Source organism: Cetorhinus maximus, chromosome 6 (genome assembly GCF_964194155.1).
Source record: "Cetorhinus maximus chromosome 6, sCetMax3.hap1.1, whole genome shotgun sequence".
NCBI lineage: Eukaryota > Metazoa > Chordata > Chondrichthyes > Lamniformes > Cetorhinidae > Cetorhinus > Cetorhinus maximus.
In genome coordinates, this window is record NC_135884.1 from 60,651,659 (window position 1) to 60,678,752 (window position 27,094).

Sequence of the window (27,094 nt, forward strand, 5' to 3'; positions counted from 1 at the left end):
AGTTTGATTTTGGACCATTAGAAGAGAAATCTCCTCCTGCATTAGTATTGAGAGTTTTTGTTATCCATACCAGCTGTGAGGTTACTAACTGCAAAGGTGTTGGCTGTGGCTCAATTGGTTGCACTCTCACCTGAGAGTTAGAATGTTGTGGTTCAGAAGGTCCACTCTCGGGACTTTAGCACTCAGGACTTAGGTTGCTACTCCAGTGCTGTCTTTCAGGTGACATGTTAAACCGAGTCCTCAACTGCCTGCTCAGGTGGATGTGAAGCTCATATGCACCATTTCAGAGACGAGCAGGGGAGTTCTCCCCACCTGGCCAATATTGACCTCTCAACAGACATTACTAAGACAAGATTCCGGTCATTATTGCATTGCTGTTTGTGGGAACTTGCAGTGTGCAAATTGGCTTCCGTGTTTCCTACGTTACAACAGTGACTATCTTTTCATATAAAGTGCTATGGGACATCCTGAGGTCCTGAAAGGTACTGATACAAGTCTTTCTTTCTTATCATTGTTGACTTAGGGGTAATTTTGTGCTGTGGGCCCAGGCCCACTAGAAATGGAACTGAAACCTCCCACGTTCTTTTCACATCTGAACCCAACAGCCACGAAAGATAATTTCCACTATCTGACTAGATTAGGTTTGAAACTAAGCCTCAGAAATGAAAAGCCACAACCCCAACAAATTATATTAGCTATAGTCCCTTGCTAATTATACTCCTGAACAACCCAAACTTCTACGCAAGTAACACAATAATTATAATGACTAGTAAGTATTTTAGGGGCTAGTGAGTCTGGATTGTATGGAGGACATTTTCTGAGCAAAATAAACGTGAACATTTTCCCTCAGGTGTACTTTTGTCAGACAAGCTTTTGCATTCAATCTACCAGTGCAGTTTCCAATGGCATTGACAGAGTAGGTTAGTGGGTACGGTAGGAATTTTTGTGAGGTGCTATGACAGGCCAATTTGCTCGCAACCAATCAAAAAATATTTGGTTCCTGGAGCCTGTGTCAGATCAGGACAATTCGATTGCTGTGAAGTGTTTTTACACCTCATTTCATGTAAGTTGCAGCGCAGGTCAGGACTGTTCAGCACAGCTGCTCTGTGTTGCTATTTATCCACCACATGAGCAGTAATCTCTAAGCTTTTGTGTGCACTCCGTTCTCATATCACTTTACTCCCAATTTTCTTCAGCCACCTAGCTAACTAGTTCCTTCCTATTGGCATGGTCCCTGCTTCAATTATTGACTCTGCCAGTGCAGTCCACAGCTTCACAACCCTCTGTGTGGGGAAAAAGAAGTATCTTCTCTCCAACCTAAATCTCTTCCACCTAATCTTATATCTATACCACGTCATTATATACCCCTTGATATTGGAAAGAGTCTATTTTTGTCTACTCTGTTCCATCCTTTCATAATCAAAAAAGCCTTTATCAAACCACACTCTGGTTTAAATTGGAGTGTTCTTCATTAGAGCAATCAGTAAAGTGTAGCATTTTTGCTTTACAGTATATATACTTAAAATGTCATACATGCTGTGTGCAAGATTTGTATTATATATATATATATATAAATATATATATAGATAAATTTTATATATATATATATATATATATAAAACCATTATTTCTTTGATCATTTTGGCCAGTGCCCATTGCTGCCCCAGTAGTTCTAAGATGAGACTGCAGTGGTAGAGATTAGACATACTATTCATTCTCCCAGAGAATACTATATGTAATGTAGTTTGTTTTCAAATAAAGAACTCACATTTTTTCACCAATCCTCGTGTATGATTGGTACATTTATGTTAAAGGTGGTAGCATGGCTTGAATTTGACTGAGCCTCCACCCTTCACATCCAGCCAAAGAGAATAATTGGTGTGGAAGTGAAGCAGCTATCAAGCTTCACTGTGTGTAAGTGATTCTGCAGCTCTGAAGGAATTCTACACATAACACACAATACCTTCATTCTGGGATCACACCTCGCTCCAGGCAGCAGGCACCCAGTCCTCGTGAAATTGTTTAAATCTGGGAGAGTTTAAACAGTTAAAGTCTACCTGCTGTGAAGTTTAAGCAGGAACAGAAATTAAACAGTAGACTCCAAGTGGTCTCACTCATAGGCGGGAGAGATTCCATTACTACTGAAGTTAAATACTGCAGACTGGGCTAAGAAGAATCCATTCACTAACAGCTCCTAACAGCTCAAAGAAGCCTCTAAAAAAGTCTTTTTTACCACCTGCTTTCATTTTTGAAACCAACAGCCATTTTCCTACCTAAATCACTGCTTTGTGGGTGGAACTTAGTCAACCCAGGAACAATCAGAATGAGCTCAACACTGCCACCATTGCAGTCAAGCAGTAACTGATGACCAGCTAAGGCAATGGCCACTAAAGATACTGCAACTCAAAGCTACATTAAATCTAAAAGAGCCTAGGGAACATGCATAGCTCTCAAAAGCTCCAGAAAAGCATTAAAAATCCTGCAAAAAGCTTAAAAGGTGACCACAAAATTTCCAATATTCAATTGGAAGGCAACAGATCACCTATCTGAATTTACTTTGTTCCAACAACACATCCAGCTGAAGGCCTTTATAGACTGAACATGTCAAGTCTGTACGACGACCATCTTAGGAATCCAGATAAAATATGGTCAACACTTGAAGATCAATTATGAGCGAAGTACAACTACAGAATATACCACCTGGAATCATAACTTTCAACAACCAACTGGGACCTTTGATCAATTCAGAAGTAGATGCAAAGACAAGGGCAAGATTGCGACTTCACAGCAGCAGAGTAAGCTGACTGAATAATCGAGCTCATGATAGCATTTACCCCAATGGAAGCAATATTAAAATACATATTGGAGCAACTCAAAGGTTACACTGTGGAAGCACTACTACAAAGCAGATGCAAGTATGAAGCCATACTAATGGGTAGGCAGAGCCTTCAGGCTTTAATTTTATAATTTGTCCACCATTGGCATGGTAGCCAATGCAGGAAGCCCAGTAAGCAATGTGGATGGTGTAGCCTTATACATTTGCCAAGAAAACGTCCAGCTTTAAACACTATATGTAAGGCATGTGGCATCAGAGGACATTGGAAGTGCCAAAGCAGTAAGCAAAGGCCGGAACATGTGGTTCAATGTCATGAGAAGCCAGAAACAGAGGTCAGACAGATTCAGCATTCTAACCAACCAAGAACATGTACCAAACAGCGTAAGAACAAGATCCACAAAATATCTAGCCAAACCATATGGTCGAATGATGAGGACGAACTGACCATTGACACACAAAGGGAGCAGACATTCAGCATGATGAATATCGAAGAATGTATTGGCACAATGGTACCAACTGAAGTCTTTGCCACTATCCAGATTATATGCTCACAGATGATGGGCCACCATAACCTATATGCAAAACCCGACACTGGAACAGGTGCAAACATCCTTCCACATCACACACTGAACTCAAAGAAGTGACAAGCAATGATTCAACCAACTACTGCCAAACTTGCTGTGTATAATTGCTCAGAGATTGCATCCCTGGGACACTCAAATGTCTCTAGAAAGCTCAGCCTGCTCACAACAGATATTTTTTATTGTGGGCACCACAGTTTCAGTGATCACAGGCCTACCGGCATGGAGGGACCTACCTTGGTCACTATCCATAGTATCATCAAGACAATGTCAAGGACCAGAGACCACAGGAGAACCATCGAAAATCTGTGCCTACGATGGCTGAAGATCACCTAAATCTGCAACGCAGATCATGGGCTAACAAGCTACATGGCACAATTTGAACTGAATACGTATATCCGTTCTAAATTTGCAAAGTTCATACTGTGGAAGCAGCATGGATTAATATTAAGCAAACAAGTGCAGACAAATATCCCCAGTAATCACTCGTCGAAACTTCCAGGCATATGTAATACATTACTTGGAAAAACGGGAAGATGAAAGATGTCCACGGCCGCACGCAGCTAACGAATTACTCAACCTAACCATTAGACAGAGAGTCCGAGTACAACACACAACTGATGGCACCTGGAATCTAGCCGAAATTGTCAGCACGTGCCCAGAACTACGATCGTATCAAGTACACCAAATGGCAATGACAGTGCAACAAAACAGATGCCGAATCAGAACAGTAACACAAACAGAAAAAGCAAGCAGTCAATTGCGAACAGAACATGGTCTAAAACGCAGCACAAACAAAGCAACCCTAACTAGCATTCTGAAAATGGACAGCAGCCTCCAACAAAGATCACTGTAAGTAAGCCTGGACAAATAAGCAAACCACCGGTACATTTTAGGGACTTGCAAATTTATTGCTCCATGTCAAAGTTGTGACATTCAGTCACGATGCTATTTTCTTTAGTTTTCCTTTAAATAGTTTGATTCTTTAAGGGTAAACCTTTAGTCAGAAAAAAGGAGGATGTTGTGATATGATGTGCATGCACCTTTAAGAGAATGCATCTTAAACTGCTGTCAGTCACTACTACCACTGGCACAGAATATGAAGTATTAGCAAGCAGCAGTAGTAGAGGCTAGATGTACTATCCATAGTCTCCCAGTGAATACTATCTGTATCTCATCTTATCTTCAAATAAAGAACCCATATTATTGTTTCACCAGTCCTTCTATACGATTGGTATATTTACGTTGAAGAGAAGAAAAACACAGCAGTTCCTTGTCCCAATCCACTCCATATAAGAGAATTGCAGCATGCTGTACTTCACTATTAATACCATTCACCTGAATCTTCCATGAAAGGGAAACATTCAGCATTGGTATTTCTGCTTTGCCCCAAAGAAATATATATTTTTAATCAGCTAATATTTACAATTACCTGCCTTTTTCTGCAGCAAAATAGAAACTTTAACATTTCAAAAATGCATGCTCCTTTGGTCTGATGTGACATATTTTTCTGAAAAAACACCTTGCTCTACAGTACCGTGTATAAGCAAGTCCACTTCAGGATGAAAGATAAAGAGAAGTGTGCCAGGTAGTGCTAACAAATGATGTAACAGCACACCCAAGTGGTTGACTTCCCCCACTTGTCCCTAAGGTTGATGTTCTGGTTGAAAAGGGTTGATTGACCAAAATGTTTTACTGATTTTTTTTTCCCCTCCAACTTCCTTTCTGCCTTTCCTGTGCAAGATTTAAGCCTCACACATCCTCCATGTATTGTGCTTTTCTGAAAGTTTCTGGATTATTCTCACACAGGTGCACACTGCAATTTGAATGACTAAGCTCTCCCTTTATAGACGCGAGCTCCCAGCTCTCATGTTCTACAGGGGTAGAATAATTCATGTGCTAAAATTGTTTTGCAAGCTGTGTTGAAATGACAGAAACCCTGCTTTGCCCAGGCCCAGATATTTTCCATGTTCTGAAAAAAAAACTGGGTGTTGAATTTACAGTAGTAAGGTTTCAATTAAATTAAATATAATTCAAGAACTGTATACACACTGCAGCATTTCCCATTGCACTGAGAAGATGGGAAGGAGCAGTGATTTATTGTGCTCCTTGGGAGGAGGTATCAGCTCAGCAAGATCAAGAAACTCAAATCACTGGGTTTCTTTTACTTAAAGCCCAAGCAACACTTTTCAGTCAGAAAAGCAGAAATTACATTTCCAGCAATATTTGTCAGGACCTGATGGTCTGCATCCTAGGGTTTTAAAAGAGGCGGCTACAGAGATAGCAGATGCATTGGTTTTGATCTTCCATAATTCCTTAGATTTTGGAACAGTCCCTCACAGGCTGGAAGGTAGCAAATGTAACCTCGCCATTCAAGAAAGGAGGGTTAGAGAAAGCAGGGAACTACAGGCCAGTTAGCCTGACATCAGTATGAGGGAAAATGCTAGAATCTATTCTTAGGGATGTGGTAACAGGGCACTTTGCCCAATCATATCCTGATTTTCCGAGCTAACATAGACTTATGAAAGGGAGATCATGTTTGTCGGATCTGGTAGAGTTATTTGAGGTTGTAACTAGCAAAATAGATAAGGGGGAACCAATGGAGGTAACGTATTTGAATTTTCAAAAATAATTTAATAAAGTGCTGCACCAAAGGTTACAACATTAAGGCTCATAGGATTGGGGACAATATATTACCCCTAATTGAGAATTGGCTAATGGACAGGAAACACTGTGTGGAAATAAAGGGGACATTTCTGTATTGGCAGGCTGTAACCAGCAGGGTACTGCAAGGATCAGCACTCGGGCCTCAGCTATTTACAATCTATATTAATGACTTAGATATGGGGAGATCAAGTGTAATACATCCAGGTTTTCTGGTGATGCAAAACTAGGTGGGAATGTAAGCTGTGAGCAGGATGAAAAGAGGCTGCAAAACGATGTAGACAGGGGTGAATGGGTAAGAGTATGGCAGATGGAATATAATGAGGTGAAGTGGGAAAATAGAAAAATTGAATAGTTTTAAATGGTGACAGGCTGGGAAATGGAGGTATTCAAAGGCACCTGGATGTCTTTGTACATGAACTAGAGATGTTTACCTGCAGTTCCAGTGAGCAATTAATAAAGCAAGTGATATGTTAGCCTCTTTTACAAAAGGATTGGAGTATAAAGGTAAAGAAATCTTACTATAATTATCTAGGGCAATCATGAGGCCACTCAGTTTTTGTCTCCTTACCTAACAAAGGATACGTGCCTCAGAGGCGGTGTGACAGAAGTTCCTAAGACTGATTCCTGGGATGAGAGTATTTTCCATGAGGAGAGATTGAGTTGACTAGGCCCATTTTTCCTAGAGTTTGCAAGAATAAAAGTTGATCTATTTGAAACATCTAGAATTTGCCAAGGTAGATGCTCAGTATGACTTCAACCAATGGAGAGTTTTCCCCCTGATTCTCATTGATTTCAACTTTGCTAAAGCTCTCAATGCCACACTAACAGTCATTCTCACTTTGCCTCTGAAATTCAGCTTTTTGTCCATATTTGTACTAAGGCTGTAATGAGGTCTGGAGAACAGTGTACCTGGATGTCGGTGAACAGAGTATTGCTGTGTAAGTGCTGCTTGAGAGCACTGTCAATGACACCTTCCATCACTTTGCTGATGTTTAAGAGTAGACTAATGGGTCAGTAATTGGCCAGTTCGGAATTGCTCTGCTTTTTGTGGCTCTACAGTGATGTCAACAAATTTTCCAAGCAGCCAATCACTTTAAAGAACTCTCATAGACAGCTGACCAGGAAATGAATAGTATGAATAATCAAATCATTTAAAATTTTTACCAAGAGCGAAATAAAGATTGGGACATTAACATGGGGCTATGGTAGAAGCTGAAATATCATGAAGAAAATATTTTAATAAGTTAAATTATTTTAAAAATCATAATGGAGACCTAACATTCCACAGATTTTCCAGGGCTAGATTCATTATTCAACAGTAGTTAATCAGATCATTGTTAAAAAGCCAGTTACACCTCATTGAACAAGGCTTAAATTTTTATGGGGTTTCTAACAGTAAAAGCAAAAAGGGGACGTTACATACAAACATAAGAATTAGGAGCAGGAGTAAGCCATTTGAGCCTGCTCCACCATTCAATAAGATCATGGCTGATCTGATTGTAACCTCAACCCCACATTCTTGCTTACCCTCAATAACCTTTCACTTTCTTGTTAATCAAGAATTTATCTAGCTCTGTCTTAAAAATATTCAAAGACTCTGCTTTCATTGCCTCTTGAGGAAGAGAATTCCAAAGCGTCTCTACCCTCTGAGAGAAAAAAATTCTCCTCATCTCTGTCTTAAATGAGCCACCCCTTATTTTTAAACAGTGACCCCCTAGTTCTAGATTCTCCCACAAGAGGAAACATTTTCTCCAGATCCACCCTGTCAAGACTCCTCAGGATCTTAAAGGTTTCAATCAAGTCACCTCTTACTCTTCTAAATTCCAGTGGATACAAGCCTAACCTGTCCTACCTTTCCTCGTAAGACAACCTGCCCACTCCTGGTGTTAGTCTAGTAAACCTTCTGAACTGCTTCTAACGCATTTACATCATTCCTTAAATAAGGAGACCAGTACAGTACACAATACTTCAGATGTGGTCTCACCAAGTCAGCAGATTTCACTGATTACCAGCTCTGGAGGAGGGTCCATACTGAAGCCTTTGGCGAAGCAGTGAATGAAAGACCCCAACTTCAGGATTTCCACATTAATCTGCCCTTGCACTTAATTCTAAAGTTACGGCAAGATTCCAGAAGGTAATGATGTCAAATGCTGATAGCATTTTGGGCCAAAGCACTCTTTAGCTCCACATCCTTTACTTTTTATTACATTTCTTGGAAGTGCTTTGCTACCTAAATTTAAGTAACTACTGTTTAACACCTGCCAGTTTAAAGGACATTTTGCAGCATTGTGTAAAACTTTTATCCAATGGACAGATTACTATAAATATAATATCTATTATTCTGAGGGATACACATCAAGGAGTCACATGCTATAGATAATAGATGACAAATCCTACTTACAGCACGTCGTGCTCACTGTTGAAAGCAATGGCCTTCATATTAATTCCCTAACCCGACAATAGGTGGGATGGGGGAGGGGTTAAAAAGTTAAATATGGGGAATGTGACCTCAACATATCATATACATAGCCTGTGCCTTTTTTATTGCTGGTGGACATTGGACACACACTAAAATTGGGAGCTTGATTTAGAATTGGCTGTTGCTGCATAGGTGCCCCAGTGGTCTGGAAACCTGGCAGAGAAAGGGAGACAGGAGCTGCCAGCTCTACAAGGTAAGTGCCTTTTTCAGAACTCCATGTGGCCCAGGCAAAGCTTACCCCCTTACCCTGGAAAGAAACACTCAACCTCCACTAACCCTCCCAACTGCCAATCGCCCACCAACACTCCTGATTGTGGGCCTCTCCTCCCTCCTGATAGTAAGAGACCCTTTCCAAGAATCCCCACCTAGCTGCAGCCTCTTGCAGCTTGCCAGACAGGAATTCCATTTGGCCTGTGGCTGGGTAGGAAATGGGAAATGTGAATGAGGTCCTCAGTAAAGTTTAACCGAGCCAGGATTGTTAGTCATTTTGCCCTCTCTCGCACCCCCCCGCCCCCCGCAACCACCACTATATCTGGAGACCGGTGTGCAGTGGAAAACTTGTGTTGGTTAATATTTTCTAATGTGTTTGAGTAGGTTTTTGTTAAACCTGCAAAAATAGAGTTTCAGTGTTACATGTGTGTCGTAACACTCCAACAATGCAAACCACCCAGGACTCGCTCAACTTTAGGATTGTGCAAGACAGAATAGAATGTGTAAGTGGAGAAAATCCATCTTTCTTCTCCTTCAGTATCTCACCTCATCCTCATCTATTATTTGAGATAAATATACCTTCTGGGATTTGAGACAAAATAAATTAATGTAAAAGCAGGTACAAGAAGTATTCTGGAGGTTTGATGGCAGGCACATAAAACATTTCCTTTATCATGTATTAATGGCCCTTTGCTGACACTGGGTGGAACAATGTTCATTAGACTATGCTGTATGAAGAGCTGTCTGTGCTCCTTCAGACTACAGTGCCTCATTAACCTTTAAGTCATGGTGTTATGAAAGATAGGTTGACCTGGATTTTCTGTGCCAATCGATGTAATCAGGCAGATGGAGATAGAAAATTCTTCAGAAGCCATTCCGTTGACTCCTAACTTGGCCGCAACACTTCCAGATTTTGTGCCAAGCAAATGGTGAAAAATGACATTCCATAGAACTTCCTTGATTTGTGCTTAAGCAACGCCGGACACAATTTTTGTTACTGCTTTGGAAGGTAGCACAAGAATCGGGCCTGTTTTACCACATCAGGCTTCTGAGGCCTGCTATAGTCATTCTCTAACCACAAACATGAGGCCTGGACAGAGATCAGAGTCAAGGGGGAAGGCAGAAGTCCCATCGGATTCCACGTACTTAGTGGATCTTTGGCAGTAGGCCTCATCACTCAGCTTCCTCTTGTTCTACTGCTGACCTGCCCATTGTTGCATTTTCCTTCACTATCAGATGGGCAAAGAATAAGAAGAGAAGAGAAAAATGAGAGAAGAGGCCTACCACTGCCTTAATGCCCTGTTCATAATTTCCCTGCTCCTGCTCCTGCCCCTGCAGAAACTAATGTTGGTTCTTCTTGCACTGCTCCTTACCTACCTGCTGCATGTAAGTGATGTATTTTAAGGGAGATTAGATAGATACATTGGGGAGAAAGGAAGAGAAAGTTATGTCAACAGGGTGAAATGCAAAAGGGTGAGAGGAGGCCCATGTGAAACATGAACACCTGTGTAGGCCAGTTGGGCTGTTTCTATGATGTAAATTTTATGTAAATGCTGATGGGGTGGATAGGACCTGGGTTTCTGGCCCATTTTCCTTTCATCCTTCCTTGTTCCCTGTGCTCCCTGGAACCAACGGTTGAACCATGGCAACTGGTCCAGGATGGTAGCCCCATATGCTCCACGAGGAGGAAGAGAACCTTGTAAAAAAACACCAGTCTCACCAAATCACTGCAATATCCTATCCACTGGAGGCTTCAGGCTGGTACAAGGCCTCAACTCAATGCTTTGGTCTAACAGCCCTCTTCTGCTGTAGCAATGGCAGCAACATCTCTATCTCCATTGGTATCACCAGCAGGCTTCCACTTGCTGGCAGGGCTATGTTCCTATGACCCCGATCCAGGGAATGGTGTTTACTGTCCCTCGTGCCAGACAAATCTCATATAAATTCCAGTCACAGTCTCCCACCATGACAGAGGTTATGAGCCCTTGCAGTGTCTGTTCAATGAAACAAGTATTTTTCCCCCTCTATTGTTATTGATATGGATTCATATCCTTTTGGAAGTTAGCCTTATAATGTAGCTCATTGGTAGTTTGAGAGGATGGCAGGGTCGTTATTGTGGGTGCATCACAATTGGCTACTAATTTTTACCACTGCTAATAAAATTGCATTATTGGAGAGTGCAGATTTTGAAAAAAATATTTTCCTGTGATTACATTCACAGTTCATTCATCTTAACTCAATGGAAATTTTTGGCCTTTTTTGGGGGCGTAGGAGTGGAAATTTTGACCAGACGCTTTTCAAAACCTGTTCACCTCATCTGTAAATAGGATTTAGGTTTGGTTACTTTATTAGGAGTGCTTCTTCTAAAACCTAGGCTAGAAAAATAGCCTCCAACTCCCAGATAAGAATGCCTGGAGAACAAATCCTGTTATCCAAGCCTCTTTGCTACTGCAGCACACAATGGCTATTAATTGTTAATGTTGATGCGTAACATCTGCTTGATGTGACTAGAGTTTTAACTGGCAAATAACCTACATTATTTTTCAATCTGTTAATAGCATTATGTCTATAGTGCTAGGATATTATCTGACTGCCTTTGTTAGCTTTTGAAACTCAGTCCTGTTGAATTTGATGGGTGTTGTGCAGGGGTGAAGATGATGATTGGGAAACAAAAGCTTTAGAAGAGAAAAAGATTGCAATCTGCTAGCAAAGCAGATTTTGATCTTGTTTAAAATAAAAAGGAATACACTAAGTTTAGCCAGTACTTAGTAAAGACGTATTTTTAAACATCTGATCCCTTCTCCGTGCACTTATTTTTTTGCAAGCTGCAGATATTAGTCTCGTTTATTGGGAATGTTCCGGCAAGCTTCTGACGCTCAAGATAATATACAGTTCAGTCAAAATAAATAATTGGGTTGAACTTTCAGAGTTTAGGGAATGGCACAAACATTCACTCTCTCTACCACTGATGAACAGTGGCAGCAGTGTGTACCATCTACAAGATGCATTGCAGAAACTCACCAAGGATCCATAGGCAGTGCCTTCCAAACCCACAACTGCTACCATCTAAAGGACAAAGGCACCCGATACATGGGAACACCACCACCTGGAGGTTCAACTCCAAGCCACTCACTAGCCTGATTTGGTAATATATCACCGTTCCTTCACTGTCGCTGGGTCAAAATCCAGGAACTCCCTCCCTAACAGCACTGTGGGTGTACCTACACCACATGGACTGCAGAGGTTCAAGGAGGCAAGTCACCACACCCCTTTAGAAGGGCAATTAGGGATAGGCAATAAATGCTGGCCTAGCCAGCGAAGCTCACATCCTGTAAATGAATTTTAAAAATTAAATAGGACATGACTTGTAATATAAATTTTATCAGCAAATGAATTATTCTGAAAATTTGCCTTTTGTAAATATTGCTAGAATAGGATAACACTTCCCATGTTGAAATGCTTCCTTTATATTCTTCCAGGGGAGTCACTGGCTCGGCCAACATTTATTGCCCATTCCTAATTGCCCTTGTGAAGGTGGAAGTGGGCTGCCTTCTTGAACCGCTACATTCCATGTGGTGTAAGTACACCCACAGTGCTGTTAGGAAGGGTGTTTCCAGGAAATGGTCTATTGGTTTTAATGTTATTCTTGTCATGACCCACTTCACCTTCTCCACCTGCCATGGCACCTGCAATATATAATGCAGCAAAGTGCTAAAGTGGTATTCTTGGAGAAGGACCTCTCACATTGCGAACCAGCTCAGTGATTTTATTCATTGATAGGACAGTATCATGCAGCAGATAAACTAATAAATTGGTTGAAAGGTTTCATGGTGATTAAAGGAACAAACACAGTGTGATACATTGACCGAGGTTGACTTGAATTGTTAGCAGTGTAAATATTTATTCTGGCATTTGCTTTCCTGACAAATGCATTTGCTGCTGTGGCAGTAGATTATCTGTCCCTCAGCAGGCTGGTTAATCTGCTCTTCTTTAGCTTGAAGCCAGGGTTCTCAGCAGGGTCTCCAGGATGTTGTTCTGAGCATTATTGATGTGGCAGTTCCAGCGTAGCTCACCGATCATGTGCGGTGTGTTAATATGCTGCTTGGCTGAGAATGTTCAACTGCATTGGTCATATAACTCATTAATTGCTCTACCTCAATTAAACAGCAAAGTTGTCGTCAAAGCTTTGTAAACAAAGAAATGGTTTTCTCTCAAAGATCATTCATAGATTTGGCCAACATTTTGCGGGACATTATAACCAAATATTTTGATCCTGACTTCACTCAACAACAGGACATTTGTTCTTTGAGGCCATGTTTTCATGCTCTACAGCAACCATTTCAAATTCACCCTGACAGTATGAAAATGGCAATGCAATAAAGAGACACTACATATGTTAGAGATTTCACAATTAAAGGGAAAGTGCATTCTACTGATTTGCCTCTCAGTGCTCAACATTATAAAGGGAGATGTCCGTGTGGTGCTCAGTAACCTTTTGTTCCTGTTTTATGCTTTAGATGTGTTGATTTGAGGCGACTTAAGAATAAATATTTTAGAACTGTTGCTTAGAGGAGCCTTGGAGCAGAGTTGTGGAAACTTCCCTCATGTGATGGCATGAAGTCTACCTGGTTTATTATGGAATTATTTTGTTACTTCAGAGCATCTCAATGTATTCTTTTGCCAAAGTAAAAAAAATCCCAACATTCTCAGCTTTCCTTCATAACTTCAATTCTTGGAACCTGTCATCTGGTTACTCACCTCTGTGTACTCTCAATGGTGATCATATCCTTTGTGTGATTATGTGCTCAGAACTGCACTCTACATGGGATCTGACCACCTAATATAGTAACACTCCAAACGTTTATGATTTGTACTCTGGTTCCACAAATATAACCTGGTTCTTTACTTACCATCTTCACTGCAATGAAGCACAAGCCCAACAGTTCTAATAGGAAGAAGGGTCCTATGGACTCGAAACGTTAACCCTGTTTCTCTGTCCACAGATGCTGCTGAGTTTTTCCAGCATTTTATGTTTTTATTCCAACAATTCTAATGATCTACCTAGGATGAACTCAGCTTCCTGATCAGCACTCACTAGCACTGTTCAACGTAATACATCCATCCATTCAGTTCCTTCTCTCCATATTAGTTGCTTTACATTTGCACACATTGGATCAATTTCCAATCTTTTGTTACTTGTTCATGGATTGTGGGCATGACTGGCAAGGCCAGCATTTATTCCCCATCCCTAATTGCCCTTGAGAAGGTGGTGGTGAGCTGCATGTTTGAATTGCTGCAGTCCATGTAGGTATACCCACAGGGCTCTTTGGAAGGGAGCTCCAGAATTTTGACCCAGTGACAGCGAAGGAATGATATAGATCTAAGTCAGGATGGTGTGTGACTTGGAGTGGAACTTGCAGTGGGCAAAGTTCCCATGTGACTGCTGTCCATTGTCCTTCTAGGTGATAGAGGTGATGGGTTTGGAAGGTGCAATTGAATGAGGCTTGGTGAGTTGCTGCAGTGCATCTTGTAGTTCAATCACAATGCTGCCACTGTGCATTTATGTTGAAGGTTGTGGATGTGGTGCTGCAGTAATTTCATGTCTCAGGTGTTGATGTGGAACAACTTTGTGCAAGGCTTTTGTTAAAAATCCCAGTATGTAACCTCAGCTGCCTATTTATGACTTGCATGTTGGTAAGGGGGGACAATTTTCATGACCTTAGCCTGGCAGCAGTTGGTTGCCAGCTGAACTGACCAATTCATTCCCAGTGGACCTGCTGCTATTCCCATTGGGACCTTCACATGTGCAGCCCTGGGCTCCACTTGTTTCAGCTACTTGAAATATACAAATTTGTGTCCTGCGATTTACATAGGACCCTAAAGACAATTTCCAATGAGTGTTGGATGTACCAAATGTACTAAGCCTATGGTACTTGGCATTGAGCAGCTACCAGTGCCCCTTAAAGGGTATGTTTGTAAGTTTCCTTTAAAATTTGTCTTTGGTTTTACAGTTCCCTAATTTAGGGGCTGTGTTTATTTTGTTCCTGATTTTGTTAATTTAGTTTATTTGGTGGACTCCAAAAGAGTTGAAGGGTAAGTTGCAGGCTGCCCTAAAGCCATATAAGTTTCTGTTTCCCTGCTGCTTTTTGTGGGGTTGGAAGGAGTTAAATATTGCTCTTGGTTCCAAAATATCTTACCTCACTTGCTAGCCTGATGTATACCCAATGAAATATTGGCCCCAATTTATTTAAATGCAGCTTAGTGAAGTGTGACTTCCCTTTCCTGACTCCAATCGGAATATTCTATAACACTATTTCCTTTTTTAAATGTTTAATTATTGGATATCTCAAAATAATTTTGAAAGTGCTTTCATAAGGTCATAAGAAATGGGAGGTAGAGTAGGCCATTCGAGCCTGCTCCGCCATTCAGTAAGATCATTGCTGATTTGATTGTGGACTTAACTCCACTTCCTGCCTGCCCCCCTATACCCTTGACTACCTTGTAGGTCAAAAATCTGTCCAGCTCAGCAATGGATATATTTATTGACCCAGCCTCCACTGATCTCTGTGGAAAGGAATTCCAAAGACTAACAGCCTTCTGAGCGAAGAAATTCCTCATCATTCCTGTCTTAAATGGGAGACCACTTATTTTTAAACTGTGCCCCCTAGTTCTAGATTCCCCGTGATGGGAAACATCCTTTCAGCATTTACCCTGTCAAAACCCCTCTGAATCACCTCCAATTCCTCTAACCTCCAATGATTAAAGGCCCAGCCTGCTGAACCTTTCCTCATATGACAACACCTTCTCTATTTAAATAATATCTTGCTTTTCTATTCTTCCTGACAAATTGGACAACCTCACATTTTCCCACATTATACTGCATCCCCCAAATTTTTGCCCATTGACTCAATGTATCTATATTGCTTTGCAGAATCTTTGTATCCTCCTCACAACTTGCTTTCCTACCTATCTTTGTACTTGCAGCAAATTTGGCTACAAAACAGTGTCCCTTCAGCTAAGTCATTATTATAGACTGTAAATAGTTGAGGCCCCAAACTGGTGCCCATGCACTTCGCTAGTTACAGTTTCCAAATGTACCATTTATTCCGACTTTCTGTTTATCTTAGTTAGACAATCCTCTATCCATGCTAATATATTACCCCCAGAAATAGATGAGCTCTTATCTTGTGCAGTAAGCTTTTACGTGATGCTTTATCGTATGCCTTTCGGAAATCCAAATACATTACATCTACTGCTTCCCCTTTATCCACGCTGCTTGTTACTTCTTCAAAAAACTCTAATAAATGTGTCAAAAACTATTTCCTTTTCACAAAACCAAGTTGACTCTGCCTATCTGTATTTAATTTTCAAAATGTCCTGCTACTTCCTCTTTAATGATGGATTCTACTATTTGCCCAATGACAAATGATAGCCTAACTGGCCTATAGTTTCTTGCTCTCTGTCTCCCTCCTTCCTTGAACACAGGTGTTACATCTGTGGTTTTCCAATCTGCTGGAACTTTTCCGGAATGTTGGGAATTTTGGAAGATTACAGTCAATGCATCCACTATCTCTGCAGCCAGTACTTTTAATACCCTAGGATGCAGGCCATCAAGTCCAGGGGCTTACCAGCCTTTAGTCCCATTAGTTTTCCTGGTATTTTTTCTCCAGTGATTGTGTTCCTCCCATCCTTTTGCACCTTGTTTTTTCTAATATTATCTTCAGCTGTTTAATTAATGACCCTCCTTCCATCATAAGGTCAGAAGTGGGGATGTTCGCAGATGATTGCACAATGTTCACCATTTGCGAGTCCTCAGATGCTGAAGCAGTCGATGTCCAAAAGCATCAAGACCTGGACAATATCCAGGCATGGGCTGACAAGTGGCAAGTAATATTTGCGCGACACAGGTGTCAGGTAATGACCATTTAACCATTGCCCCTTGACATTCAATGGCATTACTATCATTGAATCCCCCGCTATCAACATCCTGGGGGTTACCGTTGACCAGAAACTGAACTGGACCAGCCATATAAATACTGTGGCTACAAGGGCAGGTCATTGGCTAGGAATCCTGCGATGAGTAACTCACCTCCTGACTCCCCAAAGCCTGTCAACCATCTACAAGGCACAAGTCATGAGTGTGATGGAATACTCTCTTCTTGCCTGGATGAGTCCAGCTCCAACAACATTCAAGATGCTTGACACTATCGAGGACAAAACAGCCCGTTTGATTGGCAACCCATCCAAAAACACTCACTCCCTCCGCCACACATAGTGGCAGCAGTGTGTACCATCTACAAGATGCACTGCAGGAATTCACCAAGATGCCTCAACAGCATCTTCCAAACTCATGACCACTACTATGTAGAAGGACAAGGGAAGCAGACACATGGGAACACCATCACCTGGAGGTTCCCACCCAGCAACTCACCACCCTGACTTGGAAGTATATTGCCATTCCTTTAGTGTCACTGGGTAAAAATCCTGGAACTCCCTCCCTAACAGCACTATGGGTGTACCTGTACCACATGGACTGTAGCGGTTCAAGAAGGCAGCTCACCACCACCTTCTCAAAGGCAATTAGGGATGGGCAATAAATGCTGGCCTGGCCAGCAATGCCTATGCCCCATGAATGAATTAAAATGTACATTCTTGGAATCTTTAGATCTCTTCTAAGTGAAGACAGATACAAAATATTTGTCCAAAGACTGACATTTCCATCTTTCCCATTATTAATTTCCCAGTCTCACCCTCTAAGGGACCAACATTTACTTTAGCTACTCTTTTCCTTTTTATATTGCTTGCTAATTTTCTCCCAGAAGCCAATTTCTACCTCTTTGTTTTTTTTTTCAGTCATCCTTTGTAAAAACTTTCTCACCTCCTGGGCTATCATTAATCTTTGCATGGTTGTACATCTTTTATTTCAATTTGATGCCATCCTTAATTTCCTTAGTTAACCATGAATGGTGCATCCTTCTCATAGTCTTTCTTTCTCAATGGAATATATCTTTGTTAAATGTTATGAAATATCTCCTTAAATTTCTGTGTTCCATCCAGTGTTCCATCCAAATTTTTGTTCCTCCAGTGTTTTACCCTTTAGCTATTTTTCCATTCCACTTTAGCTAACCCTGCCTTCATTTCCTTGTACTTGCCTTTATTTAAGTTTAAGACTCTAATTTCAGACCCACATTTCTTACCTTCAAACTGAATGTGAAATTCTACCATGTTATGATCACATCTTACCTAGACGATCCTTTACTACGAGGTCATTAATCAATCCAGTCTCATTAAACATTGCCAGGTCTAAAATGGCCTGTTCCCTGCTAGATTCCAGAATATATTGTTCAAAGAAACTGTTTGAAATACACTCGATGAACTCATCCTCCAGGCTACTGTTGCCAACTTGATTAGTCCAATTTATATGAAGATTAAAATCTCCCATGATTATTTTTCTTACTTTTCTTACAAGCCCCCATTATTTCTTGATATATATTCTGCCCAATACAGTAGTTCCTGTCACAAGCCTATAAACTATAAACCAGTGACTTCTTTCCTTAGCTGTTTCTTATCTCCACCCAAATTGATTCTACATCTTGATTCCCTGAACCAAGTTCTTTTCTCACTTCTGTACTGATCTCATCCTTTAATAATGGAGTTACCCCACCTCCTTTTCCTTTCTTCCAAAATGGCAAATACCCTTGAATATTCAGGCCACAACTGTGGTCACTTTGCAACATGTTTCTGTGATGGCTATCATATCATACCATTTATTTCTATTTGTGCTGTCTACTCATCCATCTTGTTATGAATGCTACTTGCATTCAGATAAAGGGCCTTAAACTCTGTCTTTTTACCAATTTCCCTTCTCTGACTTTGGTTGCTGTTGCGCTCTTATCTTTGTTCACCCTGTTCCTTCCTGTCACACTCTGGTTATTATTACCCACATCACTATCCTTGGACATTGCCTTGTCCTTACTGTTTAACTTTCCAAATCTCCCCTCACGTGAACCCTCCTCCCCCATCACTGCCATCCCTACAGCCCTAGTTATACAATTCGCCAGGACAATGGTCCCAGGGCGGTTCAGGTGAAGGTTGTGCCAATGGTACTACTCCCTCTTTCCCACTACTGGTGCCAGCTCCTCTTGAATTGAAACCCATTTCTCCTGCACAAGTCTTTGAGTTACGTATTCAAGTCTCAAAAACCCGTTTGATGTGGGTAAGTGAGTTTTTGATGGCATAACATCCTCTTTCCTTTTTATGAATATCTTTCACTAAAGCTCGAAGAATCATTAGTATATAGTTTTCGCATGGATCTTGGTATCCTCATTTAAAGAATCAGCTTAATATTAGGTACTTTACAGTTTCTCGCCCCCCTCTTCTGAATTTAATGAACCCATTTGCTCAGTTCACTTTGGACTGGGTTCAGTCCAAGGTCTCCCAGAGTTGAAAGCACAGTGCACTAAATCCCATTCACAACCAATCACTATTAAATTGCTGTAAGCCTGTTGTAGTATGTAGATCACTAAAATTTCATCACGTTTGAAATTGTTATTTTTCATGGAGGAAATGAAACAAAGTGCCTCCCAGAGAAAGAAAGAAAGGGAAGGGATTTTGGAGAAGTTAACTTGCAATGTTCTGGTAATTTTGCTAGCATGTTTGGGTCTCAGCAGTTGAACACTGGAGCAGATTTCTGACTTCAGAAATTATGCATGACAAACAGGGAACTAACAATGGGAAAGGGAGTAGAAAATAAACAAACCTGCAAATTGCGGCACTAGGTTTCAAGCACTCATGGGGTGGGGAAGGAAGCAACTAGCCAGGGTGTTCCACTGTTAAAATCATAATACAACCTTCCGGAACGTGTGCCGATGAGGATTTCATTTGAAGACTGGATTAGCCAAGGTCCACTTACAATGACTGTTCATGCTCACCCAGAGAGTGACCACTTGGGCAAGACATTGGAGGCCTGTATTAGCTCTGGAAACTAACTCAGCAAGAGTCAGCGAAGAAGGAAGAATGGGGTAGTGGCGAAAGCTGTACTCTTGATGAATCTGAGAGGGTGGGAATATTAGACATGAAAGAATCGAAGTCATAAGCATGAACAGTAAGAGAAAATGAATGAGCTACAAGAATTTGATTTTGTTTGTTCTTGTCAACTCAATATCTCATCTCATGCCTCAGTGAATTCCACCCAGGTAAATTAAATTAAATGGGGTCATGTATGCAGTGAGCACTTCCGCACATCTACCAGCCATCAATCCCTTGGTTCCATCCATCATTCACAGCATCCTTCAATGACTAAAGACCTTACTACTATCAAACATTATCATAGATTTAAACGAGCCAGGTTTATACTTGCTGTTGTAGAACAGATGTCATGATCTTTCTGGTAGCTACGTAGTCAATGTGACCAGAAAACATGCTTCTCTTCACTTGCTGAAGGAGACTCATTATTGGGGCTTCTTTTTAAAAACTCTTACAGGAGATTGATTAACTTCTTAATGGCCTTGCTTATTTCTGGGAGAGATTTCTGTCTTCCAGTGCTCTTGCCTAAAGAAGGAAAGCTGAGACAAGCTATCAATATGAGGGAGCTAAATTAACATGGCTAGAGATTCAGTGAGTAACTTATAGTTCATACTAGATTATGAAGCCAGCAGAATTTCAGTGACCAATATCTGAGCATGGAGTTTATTCCATTTAGTGAGGGAGCAAAAGTTGATTTTTAATGAATAAAGTCACAACTAGACTATGTGAATCCAGTTCCCTGGGAAAAATTCTACATTCGAGAGCTAAACATTATGCATTTAGCACAAATATGAAAGGTACTATTTTCTACCTGTGGGTATAAAAGTGTTGTTGCTATTATGAAGGATGTCTGTGCTGAGGGATGGAAAAGTTTCACGCTTTATGTATCCTGTAATGATATAGAGAGATCCAATCTTAGTACGCTGAAGGTTAGGTGCAGGGAATATGCAAATGCTCTCTTCAACAGTGTCCTTAGCCCAAATCTGTGCCTGGCAGCATTGCACTTCAAGACCATACCTACCATAGATTGCTCAAATTGGCCTAACAAGAACTAACAAGACCTGTCAAGTTTGCTTCATTATACAAATGTTTTATTATTATGATTTAAATCAATGCAAACTACAGTAAGTATAAATACTACTTCAATTTAATTCAGAACTTTGCTCAATATATTTTAGCGAAGAGCAATGAGACTACTAATCAGTCAATCCATTGTTGATGGTGTTGATTGAGAGAAAATATTGTCCAGGGTACCAGGAGAACTCCCATGCTCTTTATTTGATAGTCCCATGTGATATTTTGTAGCCACTTGAAAGGGCAGATGGGGTCATTCTTTAATGTCTCATCTGAAAGGCAGCATCTCCAACAGTGCAGCACCCCCTGGGTACTGCACTAAAATGTTGGCCTAAATTATATGTTCCAGTCTTTGGAATGGGACTTGAACATAGCACTTTTGGACTCAGAGGCAAGAATGCACTCATTTAGCCAGGACTAATGAACAATTGTTTTTCGGAATGCAGGTGGTATAAACCTGATTTTAAAAAGCTTCAAATTAGTCAAGCTTAATTTACAATTCTATTTCTGGATGAAAGACTGGCAGTTTACATTAGCAAGGTTACTGCAATCTTTCTGGGTTTCTCTCTAAGTTCACTAAGATTGGTCAATGATCTGCTTGTCGTTGGCTTCAAAGTGAAGCTAGAGGAGAATAAAATCTGGTGTCTGCAGCTGTCTTGTAGATTTAGGTACAAGTCCAGCTGTGAAATGTGAGGGTCAGCTGTGGGGCATGATGTTCTTGTTTAGACAGCTGTAAGAAATCTTGAGGGATTTGGAAACTTAAGATACACCTGCTGAATTTAACATCTGATGCTACACAGCCAAGCTCTCATGAAAAGAAAATCTTGCATTTATATAGCGCCTTTCATGACCACCGGACATGTCAAAGCGCTTTACAGCTAATGAAGTAATTTTGAGGCTCAGACATTCTTGTAATTTAGGAAGTGCTGCAGCCAATTAGTGCACAGCAAGCTCCCACAAACAGCAATATGATAACAACCAGATAATCTGTTTATGATGTTGATTGAAGAATAAATATTGGTCAGGACACCCATGCTGTTCTTTGAAATAATGTCATGGGATCTTTTACATCGACCCCAGAGAGCAGTCAGGGCCTGTGTTTAACATCTCAGCTAAAAGATGGCACCTCTGACAGTGCACTGCAGTGGAGTCAGCCTGGATTTTGTGTGCTCAAGTCTCTGGAGTGGGTATTGAACCTAAAACCTTCTGGGACAGAGGCGAGAGTGCTACCCACTGAGCCATGGCTGGCAGAAAGACTTCCAGCTAAAGAGTTCTGCAATATTAAGGTCCAGGGTTAGAATAGTAGACACTCTGAGGAATCTTAATTGCAACACAGATTGCAGGAAAGAGGATGTGTGTAAAGTAGCTTAGCCTAACAAAGTAACTCTAGCTCATGGAACAAATACCCACATCGTGAAAACGTAATTTATATAGCTATTCAGGAAACTCCATTTAAAAGAATGTAAAAAAAAAGAAAAAGTAATTTAGAATTGGGATATGTAAAATATATGTCCGTAGCACCGACAGTGTCTTCACAGTTCATGCACCAGCACTAGTATTATGTCCTGAGTTATTTGAATGGCACGCTGCAGAATAATTCGATCTTCACATGAAGTGCTCATACTTTCTGTTTGTCCTTTCATGTGTGGAAAATAATACGATTGTAATTTGTGTGTGCCTGTGGTGCTCGTAAGTTTTACTCATGAAAGGATGCTGGGAATAGACTCATGAACCAGTGTATCATTTTCAAGATCATGTAGGAGGAAAGTGGAAATATATTCAAACCTTTTAGCACTGCTCGTCTTGGCTATAATAAAGCAAATAAATGTGGGTTGTAAATTAGCTCAGTTGGGAATCAATGTGAAGAGCCAACTCTAATTCCAAGGCACTACTGGATACAGGAAAAACTAAGGTGAGTCCAGAAGTTGTGACTAGGCATTGCCAAGCTTAGATTTTAAATGAATGTAGTTATAGCAGAGGGGTAAGATGGAGAGTGTGGAAGAGTTGCACAGAATTAAAACAATTTACTAACCAGAATACCAGCTTTATAATGAACTAGAGCGCATCTTCATCGTTCCTAACATACTGACAGGAAATTCAATTCATTCAATATATTCTCAGTGAAACTATGGATTTAATTCTAGCATTAAATAGGTATTCACTGAAGATCTATCTGTCCTTATATTGGGCCATAGACTGATCATTCATGCCTTGAGCTGCACTAAGATTGTAATGTAGAAACAAACAAACAATATATTTTTTATTTGTACTAACAAGGGAAGGTAACATTGTTCTTTTTTAAGGAAACTGCAGATCTTGGGAATTGTTCATATTGGGGAAATGCACTTTTAAAGCATTCATGCGCTAAAGACTAGACAAGAATACTGGACGTATGTGGTGTATGTTTTAGGAATAAATCTACATTTATTCACCATATGTTTTGCTATACACATACCACTCCTCTGCTTTCAACTGGGTTAGGGTGACAGCCAATTGATATCATGATCAAACTTTAAAAAGATTATTATATTCAAGTACTTGGAATTTTTATCAGAATGGAAAAATTGACATTACACATATATAAAATTGGTTTTCCAGGGTCAAAGATTTTTTTTTCCAATAGTGGTTATGACTTAATATATCATTAAAAACCCAATTTCATCTCAGTAGCAATGGGATAACATTTCTCGGTGTTTTTAGCAACAATACCACAAACATAAAAGGGTCAGTTCAGCAATTTCTGACTGCTTGCAGGAAACTTCAACAGTGCAACCTTTGTAGGCGCATAGAAGCATTGACAACAATTTCTGCATTTAACTGTGCATGTGCAGGCTCCAGAAGTTGCTGACAGTCAGGAGGAGTAATGACAATGAACACTGACAGTTTCACCATCATTACTACAACAAAATCTGGGTCAATGTCCCCCATGTTTTGACTCGGTAGAAATGTCAAAAATGTTCTTGAAGGAGTTGAATCAACAGAGCGTTTCTTCACCTGATTTCTCTCCATCAACTCCTGCTTTAAAGTGCATACATGGCCTTGGGATATATAGTGACAACGATCACTTACTTTTGGATAGTGTCTTTTATTGTAGAAGAACATTGCTGGATGCTTCTCAGAGACACAAGTAAAATGTGGGCATTAAGCCAAAGGAGGAGAGTTTAGGAGGGGTGACCAAAAGTTTAGTCAAAGCAATAGATTATGAACAGGATCAGAGGGGTGGACATATTTCAGTGTTTGCGATGTTCCAGAGGTGGAAGTTACTGGTGAGAAAGGAAATCTCTAAAATTAAATGGATGGATGCAAGTTTTCAATGATCTAATTGTTTTACAAAAGAAATACATGTACAAAGAAATTGTCAGGGGTCTGAGAGCAGAGGCACATCACAATATAATGCTTTGTACATAATATGGAATTTTAAAAATTTGTTCTGAAATTTTGGTTCTGCATATTAACTCCTAAGTTTTATTCACAAGAAAGAATTGAAACTGTTAATGATATATCAATTGTTTCTAATTATTGCAGGTGGGGGGCATTCATTGGAGTTTCACTTCACAAGAAAAGAGACACTTACTGAAATTGTGATATGGTTAAGTTAGGAGACGTAATGTTTCACTCTGTAAACATATGTAAGACTGAGTAAACATTGGCTCCTCTATCATTTTTGCATTTATTTACAGAGTGAAACATTACGTCTCCTAACTCAACAATACCACAGTTTTATTAAGTGTCTCTTTTCATGTGAAACCCCAATTAATGCTCTCCACCTGCACATAACTAAACACAATTGACATACAATTACCAGAAGTAAGCAGTCTTTGGGATGAATTGGAATCAAGGACAAGTTGGAGGTTGAGGCTGTGATCAGGATAGCACTGGGTTTGGTTATTATAGGTTCCATGGTTGTGAATATTCTGCCAACTGTCATTATCTATGTTCATGCTGATGACTTGAGCAAGATAGTAATGTGGTGACCAGTCTTCAGAAAACCACAGTGGTGATGAGGCAGCCTCCTCAGGAGAGTAGGCAGGAAAGGCAAACAAAAATGTTTGGTATAACAAAAATTACGGATTTTTCAAATCCTATTAATCCCACTGCTTTTTTTCCTTGATATAATTAGTACATCATGATCATTTAGCCTTCACCACTGGCCCAGGAATGTCTGCAGATATAGCAATTTCCCCTCTTTTTTTTCAATAAGTACATTTTGATTCAGTGAGGTGTTCTCACGAATTAAAACAGGAGGAGTCATATCGCTGCGCATGTCTCCACTTTAATGAATTAAGTGGTTATTGGATTGTGAGAAAAAAATTCCCTTTGCTCAATAGTGTAAGTGTAGATGTGTTGTCCCATTTCCCTGCATTCAGAGCGTAGAGGAAATCATTCCCTGTGTTCCCTTTACCCCTAAATTTAGGATTAATTAGCTGAACAGCAAAATTAACTTGCAAACCTTGGAACATTTTCCCTCCAACAACTAACCAAGAAGTCATGGAAGTAAGCATTTGAAATCTCAGATTCCCTTTTATCACTCAATTTGTGTAAAGCACTTTGACTGAGGAATGTGGGTTTCTCATGGGAGCAGAGATCACTTGTTCAAAAACAATGAGATTTCTTGATCTGCATCACTTCATGAAGTCCTTGGAAGTAATTAATCAGTCGAGCAATTATTGTGTAAGAACATTGACTAATCAGTATGACATTCCCTGCTCTAACTTTGATCTTGTTACTTTCTTACAGGCCCAGCAGCCAAAAAGAAATATGTAAGCTACAATGATCTTGTAATTTAAATGCTGCCCCCTGAAGAGAACAGGAGGCCAGGTTCTTCAGGCGTCTGGTCATTCATCTGGCACAGGCCTCCATGCGCCCTACCGCCTATCAGTGGAGGAGCCTGTAAGCCAGGCTTTACCTCAGAGATTGAACACAGAAGACCCAAGTGTTTGATAGGCTCCTTGAGAAACAATTCACTGAAACAACTATTGGATTTATCGGACTTGCAAGCCACTGGCACTGTCATATTGTTATGTGCGTGACCCGGCGCATCAGTCAGAGCTGAAACCAATGCATCTTTCCTTGTGGGCAAACTGCAATGAACAACTAAGATCTCACAGGGCTTATTAAGTCTTTGAGTGTACTTCCAAACTGCAGTTTTTGACAAAGAGAAAATAAAATCCCAACTATATAGTTTGTGAAGTTTTGCGTGGTGCATCCTTGTTGCTTCTGTTTCACTGTTGCTTCCTGAATGCAGTTACACTTATTAATTGGTCTTGGAATTCCCTGTTTAGTCAACAGTTCACGTCTTGTTATGCCCCCTATGGAGCTGTGTGATAAAGGACTATGAAAGCATGTTAATTTTCTACAGTTTGTTTGTAACAAGTATTGACATTAATCTTGATGCTTATGTGCCAATATCGTGGAATATTCTTTCAGCCAAACATGATTTTTTTTTATTATGGTCACTCATTAATTGGGATAAATGATGTGTTGTTGTCAAAGAATGTATCAGCACAAGAAATAAAACCATTTGGATTAATTTTTTATTCATGCAAAAAGTGTTTCTGGCATTATTCTATATTTGTGAATGCAGCACATGGAAAGAAAGATGCAGAAAGTGTACACCCCATTAACTGCTTCAGTAGTTGTGTTCTGCTGTGTACAGCACATTAAATAAGAGCTCGGTGTTATCAGGTTTGATCCTGTGTGAAGGAGCGTGGTCTGAAAAACTGAACAGATTATAGAACTAAAACAGCAGAGCAGTCAGTACTTGAGAGAAAGACAAGCCTGCGATCGTGTTGGAAGAGCCAGCATTCATTTAGTTTGAACTTTCCGACAGACGCATCTGTCATAGAGATGGTGTCCTGCCAGAACCTGGCTCCCAATGTAAAATGCGAACAATATGTCTACCAGTGTCAGCTTCTACAGAGCATGTATCATACAAAAACTAGACTAGAGTGATGACGTGGATTAGAGTAGTAATAGTCCCTTGTATAATATCAGAGTATTTTCGACCTTTTTTGTTTCCATGGAAATGTTTTCCTAGAACATCACACAAAGCTTTTCATCTTGAATAACTAGTTGTAGCTAAAATATGTATGATAAGGTGACCTAAATAACTTTTTTAAAATAGTTGTTTGGTAGTACAGAACTTGAGTGTTGCAGAAAAAGAGACATTTTCCTGTTAAAGCTTTTCATCTTGCACTCATCAGGACAATTCGCAAGAAAATA

At 40.3% G+C, this 27,094-nt stretch overlaps 1 protein-coding gene across 3 annotated transcripts in view; it reads left to right on the forward strand.

Moving 5' to 3' along the window:
* Nucleotides 1-26,421, forward strand: part of LOC144681777 (metabotropic glutamate receptor 7-like) — a 697,320-nt gene extending 670,899 nt beyond the window's left edge. For all 3 annotated transcript variants that reach the window (XM_078543769.1, XM_078543768.1, XM_078543771.1), the window contains one exon: nt 25,610-26,421. In XM_078543769.1, the coding sequence (XP_078399895.1) occupies nt 25,610-25,659 (50 nt within the window). In that variant the 3' untranslated portion in view covers nt 25,660-26,421. The remainder of the gene's footprint in view (nt 1-25,609) is intronic.
* Nucleotides 26,422-27,094: the final 673 nt, after the last annotated feature.